We start from the raw sequence: 9,214 nt of genomic DNA, 5'->3' as shown, positions 1-9,214 counted from the left end.
ATTTTATAACATTTGAATTTATATTCTAGTATTAAATATTATTATAATGATAATATTTAATAACATTTGAATTTATATTAATATAATTAATAAATATCTAGTTATAATAATGATATTTTATAATATTTAAATTTATATTAATATAATTAATAAATATTTATTTTAAAAGTATATTCTGTTAAATATTTAGAATATTCCGTTAGAGTTAACAAAAGAAATTATTAACAGCAAGAATTTATGTTATCTAAACATTTTTTATATATAGATATATAGGGGACCACTTCTGTACAACTATTTTGTGTTTCGACACCTAAATAATTTTTTTTTTCCATTTTTTATGACGTTGTACATTGTAGTCATTTAAGATATCTTGTAAATTTTCAAGAAATTTGGAATAATTTACAGTACTGAAACAATGTTCAAACAGTTGAATTTTACGCGCGCATACAAAAAAAATAGCATTTTGTGCAACAAATTGTTTTAACTTTATTTTCGGCACTGTAAATTATTTCAAATTTCTTAAAAATATGCATAATATCTTAAATGACTACAATATATAATATCATAGAGATGAAATTTCAAAGTAAAAGTTATAAATTCTATTTCTTAAACAATAATATACATTTTTTCAAATATTTATTTAAAAGTTGCTATTTCAAACAACATTTTAAAAAAAAAATTATATATATGCTATGTGTCTTACCCACTAGTGTATATAAATATATACACAACATATTATTTTGGCTCTTATATTTTGTCAGTTTACTTATTTGAACTTTTGTTTTGATAAATATACATTTGATTCTTGTGTTTTATAAGGTAGACCAAAAGAGTCTCTTGAATCTGATTTTGGTTATAATATTTTAGTCCATACTCATTTATGCTATAAGATTAAGAAGAGAGTAACCAGAAAGATTGCAATATGAAAATTGAGACTCATTTTAGTGGAAATTATTTTAGGGTTTAAAAAATTTAGATTAAAAGACCCCATTTGGAGCTTTGGACTGAGAGGTGGGATTGGATGGTTTTATCCAAACCCATATTTGCATACTTTTTAAGATTAAGATGTGGATTAGATAATTTTATCCAAAGGACTAAATTACTTCTTTTGGGTTGGGACTATCATAACCCACGAAGAGGGTGGGTTACAAAGGACTTGTCTTATTTATTTTTTTATTTATTTATGTTCTTTTAACTAGTTTTTTTAAATATATTTTATTTTACTTAAACTTTTAAAAATAATAAGCTTTTTAATTTTAAAAATAAAGAAAATGATATCTACTATACAATTAATTGAAATTTTTAATTTTTTTTATATTATTAGTCGTTTTTTATAATACTAGGTGAGAGTAACATACAATGCACGTTTGTTTACTTTTATTTAGAAAATGTATTAATTTATTTTTATTATATTTTTTAAATTATCATATAAATTTTAAATAAATAAATAAATAAACAATGTCATATATTATAAAACGATAACATAAATTTATTAAAAAAAATTAAACTAAAATATCGTCATTAGTGTTTTCAAAAATAATTAATGTGATAATTTGCCTTACTTATCTCTATTCTAGGTAAAACATATTCAGATATGATATTTTTCAAAGCTCACATTTGTGATTGAAGAAGAAATTTGTTTATTTTTAATAGAAGAAATGTGTTATTCTTCTTTCTTATTTAGTTACACAACTACTATTTGTACATATGACTTCTATATATAATGTTTATTATTATTTATTTGGGCAATTCTTTAGTCCCTCACTTGCTTTGGAGGGACTAAATCCATCACAAATTTTTAACCATTAGATTTAACTATAGAGATTGTCAGCCATCAGATCAATTTATTTTGTAAAAATTTGTTAAAATACCACAGTACCCTTAAAACCCTGTAACTGGTTAAAAAAAAAAATTCAGTGGGGTCTATTACTCTTTATCAATCAATTGCTTAAAAAAAAAAAAAACAATTCTTCGTCTCTCTTCTTCCCTGCCGTCCATCATCTGTGCATGCATTTCCTTCTCACTTCAAAAGACCATATTTGTCTTCCCATCTCAATCATTGTCGGCATGGATGCTGTAACCTCAAGAATGCAACTCTAACTCAGTGGACCCTGTCGATTTTCTACTCCACCCAACTGCCAAGTCGACTCTAACTCCGAATCTCCCTTTCCTATTATATCTATTATTTGTTTGTGTATTTTTGGTTGGGCATTAGATATATTTTGATTCTTCTTTTGGATATACTCCATGAATCAGTCATTTCTACTGGTTGTAAAATATCTCCATCTCTTTCATTCTCCTAGGTTGACAGTGACAAGGCGTAGAGCACAGGCACGAGGCTGGTATCGGTGGCTCAACTTCTCCATTAAGGTGGGTCGAGTTCTTCGCCAACAGTGGCTAACACAGCTCTTCGCACGTAATGGTGGCCTTGGGTTAGTTCAAAATAAGGTTTTGTGTGCATTTTTATAATTTGTTTTTATGAATGATGTTTAAATTTTTCGATATGTTGTTGAAAATGATATATGTATATATATATGCATATATATATTTATGATCGATGGGGGGAGAGTTAGGATTGTTGGGGGAATAAATGAAACATCTATAGATAAAAACTTTTAAAAAATCTTATAAAACAACTACAAAATATATATAAGTTTTACTTACGTGGTTATTGTTGCGTCTTACTCAACATAACATATAAATCACTTAGCGGAAGCACAATGTTTACGTTACCAAAATCGTAAATATCTCTCAAGTTTATATTAAGTTTACGATCAAGCCATCAACTGTATATATTTTTGGACAATGAATTATTTTTTTGCCCATACTTTTTAGGGCAATTCTACAATCCCTCAGTTGGATTTGAAGGTTTTAGTCCTTCATCAAATCTAAGCCGCCCGATTGTTGATGGACGGTAAGATTGAGACGCAATATTGACAATGTATTAAAATACACATATACCCCTTCATACCCCTTAGCAACCGGCTACGTGTTTCACTTTCACATATACCCCTTGACAAACTACAAGAGGAGAGATCTGAAGAATGTAAAGGTGGCCTCAAATGACTCTAGAGACATGCTACCCCGTTCAGGAGGATGTAAAAACAGAGTTAGCTGAGGAACTATCCAAAATAAAGGTGGCAGAATCAGAAGATTTCACTAAGCCAGTAAAATTAGAGAAAGATGAGCAAGTACCGAACTTCGGACAATACGGTGTTCAAACGTTTCCCATGCAAGCTCTCACAAAATGTGATGGTCTTCGATGCTCCCAAAGAAAAGATCATTGTTCTGTTTCTATATACATAATGCATGTATGGGCTTGTCAAATATGTCTAGATCTGGTTTCAACCATTTACCTTGGAGTGGTTTAACCTTTTAAAACTATCAATAGACTGTTCCTCAACCGTTTTTCTTGTAATGTGCAGAAGAAGATGAGGGTTTGGAGAAAACAACTGCTTCAAAAGAACCAGGCATTGTTGACATAGACTCAGATGTAAAGGATCCTCAAACTTGTAGCTTGTATGGTCCCTATATATATATAAATAATAACTGATGCATTACAAAGCTTTATCACGAAGCCATTTGTTTAGAAAATGATGGTTAAGATACGTGCTTTTATTTTATTTTTCCCTTTTTTCGAATTGTGTTTTCAAAATTGATATCCTTGTATTAGTTTTCCATTTCATGTCAACCGTCAACCACAACAGTCACTCAACATCGATGACAACGACGATGACGACGACAACAACAACTTTGAACCCCACTCAGGTGGGGGCTTTGATCTCATCTCGGGTCATCATCAAAACTCTGGTGATATGGCCTCACGCTGCCCCAGAGGCCGACCACCTAGCTCGATGAACAAGCCAAAGTCATCGATGATCATCACACGAGAGAGCGCAAACACTCTCCGGGCCCACATCTTGGAGGTCGGAAGCTGCTGCAACGTCTTTGACTTTGTCGCCACCTATGCCCGGAAGCGGCAGCGTGGGATTTGTGTCCTTAGCGGAAGCGGCACCGTCACCAACATCACGTTTCGGCAGCTCGCCGCAGCCGGAGTCGTGGTGACCCTCCACGAAAGGTTCGAGATAATTTCCCTTTCAGGATCGTTCTTGCCCTCGCCTGCGCCACCGGGCGCCACCAACCTCACTGTATTTTTGGCCGGTGGACAAGGTCAGGTGGTTGGTGGGAATGTTGTTGGAGCCTTAATTGCAGCCGATCCGACCATTGTGATAGCTTCCTCTTTCACGAACGTGACATATGACTCATTTTTTGTTACATTTTACTCATTTCATGTTACGTAATATATCATTTTAATTACATAGCTGCAGATAAAAATTTACGTAGCTAATATTGTAAATAAGTTTCAACTTCATACTAAAATGACCATACAACCCCAACTCATTATTTTTTGGGACTGACATTTACAGTTATATCCCTTACTTTTCACAGTCAGACCAGCACAATTTTTCACATTCGGTTTACATAACCGATTCAACAGGTATAAAGTTTAAAAAAGAAAAACATCAAAATTGTTCATAGCATGACACTTGACAAAAAGTTTTGGGTCCCACTTGTTGGACTAAGTCCCGTGAGGGACTAAAGAATTTCCCTACTTTTTATACCCACATCACCAATAACTTTCTAACCGGTTCACACAACCGGCGATTGCAAGTCAAACGCAAATGTGAAAAAGAGATAAACTCCTATAAAAATTTGACACTTGACAAAAAAATGGGCCCCAAACTAAAGGACTCAATTATATGAGGGACTAAAGAATTCGCCTATTTAATATAAATATATATATATATTTGTATAAGTTAGATTAAATAATAAAATTAATAAAAAAAGTAACGTATTTTTTTAAAATATATATAAATATTAAAAAATTGAATTATGTATTAAATATTATTACAAGGGTTTATACATTTTCAGACCATGTGTTTTGTCTCATTACCTGTTTGAACCCTGTATTTTGACAAATTATTTTCTGGACCATGTATTTTCTAAAATAGTTCAAATAAACCCCTAAACTAGATTTTGATCAATGTTTTTTTTAACTAAAATCACAAATAATTAATCAAACTAACAACTCAGAACAAAAATATATTCATTCTTCCTAAGAACTATGTTGTTATACTCAATTTTTTTTTCATCAAAATCAGGTTTAGGGGCTTATTTGAAAAATTTTATAAACACACAGGGTCCAAAAAATAATTTATCAAAACACAGAGTCCAAACAGGTAATGAGACAAAACACAGGGTTTAAAAATGTATAAACCCTTATTATAATAATAATATTTGAATTTGTATTAATATAATTATTAAATATTGATTTTGTATTAATGATATTTTATAATATTTAAATTTATATTAATAAAATTATTAAATATCTAATTTACTGTATTTTTTAATTAGTTTTAAAAATATATTTTCTTAAATACTTGTAAGATTCTGACAAAAAAAAACTATTAAACCAACAATTTGTTACATACACATTTTATATATAAAAATATATAAATTTAAATATTAAAAATAATAAATTATATATCATAATTTTTTTCTTAAATATTATTGATTTTATTTATTTTAAAATATTTATTTTTATTAAATATCTTCTATCAAACATTATTTTTATTAATAAAAAATTTATAAAATTATAAATTGTTTAAAAAAATTATTTTATAAGGGCCATGAACAGCTCAACTGTGATGAAAAGCTTGTATTATAGGATAAGGGAGAAACCAGAAAAGCTGTAGGATGAAAATTGTGACTCCTTTTGGTCGAAATCATTACAAGGTTTAAACAGTTTATACTAGAAGAAAATCAAAAGAGGACCATGAGCTCAACTGTGATGAAAAGCTTGTAGAAGGCAGCCATTTATATATTTTGCTAAAACAATCATTTATTAACTATATGGTTCAAAATCAAAGCCACCAAATCTGATAAAATCGTGGAGCAAAAAAATTTACTAACCTCAAATCTATTCAAAGTTTCTTTAAGAAAAATAATAAATATATATTTTAGGAAGTGAGGACACTTGTTTTAAATTCCCCAAGCAACTTTTTCAGGGTAAGATTAAACTGACCAGAAGCAATATATAATTCACTCATTTGGAGGCTTTATCAACAGGTGGTGGAGCATTTTCAGCCAAGGTGGTGGTGGAGGCACCTGCAGAGGTTGAAGTTGAGGTTGTTGAGGACTCCTCAGCCACAACAATCTTGCGCAACCTCTCCTGAAGGACTCGAACTCTGTCTTCGGTCTTTCGAAGCTTCCTCCATCTATAAGCCATATAAAGAGAAAACCCCCCATAGACAACAATGTAGGAACCCCAAACATAAGGGTATGTTTCTGCATTCTCTTTAATTTTCCGATACTGATTCACCAACATTCCACTCCAGCTCACATCATTAGTACTAGTTGCTTGTTTATCTTCTTCTCCTTTATGCTCTTCAGTTTCCATTACTTTTCCTATCTACCCCTTTCTTCAAATTCTATTTGACAAAAATCTGTTGTACTAGTTAGAACGCCTGAACAGGAAAAGGAAAGAGAAAAATAAAATAAGAAAAAAACTGCAAGGGCATGTTTGGATGTCTTGTAGTATTGTATTGAGTTGTATAGCATTATTTTTATTCGTACTGAATTGTATTATAATGTCGTATTAATTTATACCGTATTTGGTGAGCAATTGTATTGTCTTTATAATTATTAAATTTTAAAAAACTAAATAAAATTAATATATTCAAATCATATCAAATGCTATATAAACCCCGGCCCGATTCCAACCCCACCCTTACCCCAACAGTTACCCATTCTCATTCCGACCCCAACCAACTTCTAAAAAGTGAATGTATTATAAAATATCTAGCATATTGTGAGAAAAATTACAAAGTTCACACAACTAAAAAAATACCTCAAATACTATCAATGCTTCTAACCATTAAACTATTCGACAATACGTTAAAACAAGTTAAAATGATACCTCTCATAAGAAAAAGTAAATAGAATTGGTATAAAGTAAATGGGGTCGATATTCATGTTATATTAATACGTATGTATATATATATATATATGTATAGATTTACCTTCCAACTATTTTCGCAAGCGAGTGATGATGTGATCCTCGAGCTGCTTTTCTCCCAGATAAATACTGTGAACCTGCCTTCAATGAAAGCGTACTTCAAAAATTGGATATCTAGTGGCCTAAGTTGTTAAGTGAAACTTCTTACAATCAAATAATTTACTTAATTTATCAACGTGTTCAAGAGTAAGCAGCCATACAAGATTGTGAGTTTAAGTACTTGAAGCATATGTATGGACACCAATAAAGTCACCCATTTGCAACTCAAATAAGATATACTAGTTATTATGTTGGTTAACCTCAAATTCCTACTGCACAATGTACACTTGCAGATTCCAAATACTTCTAGACATCACGGGTCATAAATAGGGGCAGGATGAACGGACATATTTTGAGGAGCATGTCACACTTGCAACAGCCTATGATGCATCCAAAAGATTCAACCAGTCAGCAGGTTTAATCAAGACGATATATTATAAATGGCAGAATTAAGACTTCAATGAGGAATTTTATCAAGCAGGTGGTAGCTATTCCTAACCAAAATTCAAACCTTTTAACTTAGAAATGTATATTATTACCCATAACATTAACATCAAATTCCAACACCTAACAGAAGCGCTCAAAAGTACAACATCACATCAGCAAATTAAATTCAATAATAAACTTCGGTCAAAATCAGATTAAGGTAAAGATGATTGAAAAAACAAAATCTAAGAAAAGTACCCGAAAACTAAAAAAAAACCCTTAAATATGAAGCAATTATTACCTGCTACTTTGCCAATGGGGGTTCAGACGAGAATGTAGTTATAGAGAGCCAGAGAGATAGTCCACAGATTTAACTAAATCTACAAAATATGTATGCCATAATCAGATTCATCAACACCAAAACCAAACAAACACTAACCGTTGTTTTAGGTGCACAAAACATAGTAGAATATATATATATATATTTATGTATGTATATATATAACATAATCAAGGCATACACACGGCTGCATTATCCACAAAAATTAGATTCCCAACCAAATATTTTATTAAACAACTAAAAACAGATTCACAAGCATTTCCTGAATCAAACCACTCTAAGGTATAGACTACAAATTTATGTTCAAACATATTAACATAATAATCAACATCAGATCATATGGGCATGTCCCAAACAGTTAGCAAAAGAAGAAACCCATACCTCGTTCGTTGCTGCAACTCGTTCGTCCACCGTCCCAGCTCCAAGCTTCTACAAGTCGTTTGTCTTCGTCGTTCGTGCTCCGAGCTGCTGCAGACCGTGCGTCGTGAGAAAGGGAAAGAGGTGCGTGGGGTCGCCGGAGAGGGAAGAAGAGACGAGTTTCAGACCTGTGCTGTGAGCACTGTGAGGTCGGCGTGAGGTAATACTGAGGGAGACGGAAAGAGACGATGGGCTGAAACTTTGAGAGGCGGCCCTAACACTATGCCACTAACGCTGTGTTTGGTAGTTAGAAGAATGCTCAATCTAAAAATTAATTAGTTATTACTTGTAATTAGTTATTATTGAGTTACTCATTTTCTTATTAATTTCTCGATATCCTTACACTTATTCCAAGTGCGACATTATATTTGGATATCCCTCTTAAAATGGTGGTGATTTTTCGCTCACCAATCTTGAATCAAAGTGACATTTTTCAACTCAACTCACTTATTCAAGTATTTTTTTTCATTATACAAATCTCGTACGGCTTAGCTGTTAGAAATATGTAAATTGTCTCAATGGAAATGGTAAAAGCATCTTACAACTCTAAGTAAAATAATACAAATAAATAAGGATTAAATAATATTACAACTTTATAATAAAAGATAAATGTAAATATACAAAAAAAATTGAAGAAGATTGTAATAAAAAATACAATTTTATGACAAAATGATACAAATAAACTAAAAATAATAGTGAAAAGATGCAAAAGAGATTACAACTCTAAAACAAAATATACAAGTAAAAGAGTAAATAGAGAATAATAGAAGAAGATGAAAAGCAATATAATAAAATAAAACAAGAACAATGAAAGAACACTCTCACTCACACCTACAAATTGAAGAGTATTGAGGATCACCAACTTGATCAAGGTTTGCAATTTTTGTCCAAAAATTTATTTCCCCCTAACTCAA

The 9,214-nt window shown here is 31.2% G+C and overlaps 2 protein-coding genes across 18 annotated transcripts; one reads left to right on the top strand and one right to left on the bottom strand.

Annotated features, from left to right (window-relative positions):
* Positions 1-3,062: 3,062 nt before the first annotated feature.
* Positions 3,063-4,907, top strand: LOC133825564 (AT-hook motif nuclear-localized protein 23-like). Its single transcript, XM_062258490.1, has 3 exons — positions 3,063-3,255; positions 3,426-3,519; positions 3,665-4,907. The coding sequence occupies exons 1-3, from the start codon at positions 3,063-3,065 to the stop codon at positions 4,299-4,301; spliced, it is 924 nt and encodes a 307-aa protein (XP_062114474.1). The 3' UTR covers positions 4,302-4,907.
* Positions 4,908-5,849: 942 nt separating this feature from the next.
* On the bottom strand, positions 5,850-8,549 carry LOC133823591 (uncharacterized). Of its 17 annotated transcripts, none has more exons than XM_062256450.1 (5): positions 8,265-8,549; positions 7,845-7,923; positions 7,378-7,497; positions 7,083-7,159; positions 5,850-6,491 (listed from the first exon to the last, which is right to left on the bottom strand). In XM_062256450.1, exon 5 carries the CDS (start codon positions 6,458-6,460, stop codon positions 6,107-6,109), a length of 354 nt encoding a protein of 117 aa, XP_062112434.1. In that variant the 5' UTR covers positions 6,461-6,491; positions 7,083-7,159; positions 7,378-7,497; positions 7,845-7,923; positions 8,265-8,549; the 3' UTR covers positions 5,850-6,106. The 17 variants fall into 17 exon arrangements, with proteins under 17 accessions (XP_062112434.1, XP_062112435.1, XP_062112429.1 ...); XM_062256451.1 differs by having other exon boundaries at positions 7,083-7,155; XM_062256445.1 differs by having other exon boundaries at positions 5,850-6,527; positions 8,265-8,547.
* Positions 8,550-9,214: the final 665 nt, after the last annotated feature.

This window comes from Humulus lupulus, chromosome 3 (genome assembly GCF_963169125.1).
Source record: "Humulus lupulus chromosome 3, drHumLupu1.1, whole genome shotgun sequence".
NCBI classification, from domain to species: domain Eukaryota; kingdom Viridiplantae; phylum Streptophyta; class Magnoliopsida; order Rosales; family Cannabaceae; genus Humulus; species Humulus lupulus.
The sequence above is the reverse complement of the archived record's forward strand: the minus strand, read 5'-3'. Positions and strand labels throughout refer to the sequence as shown.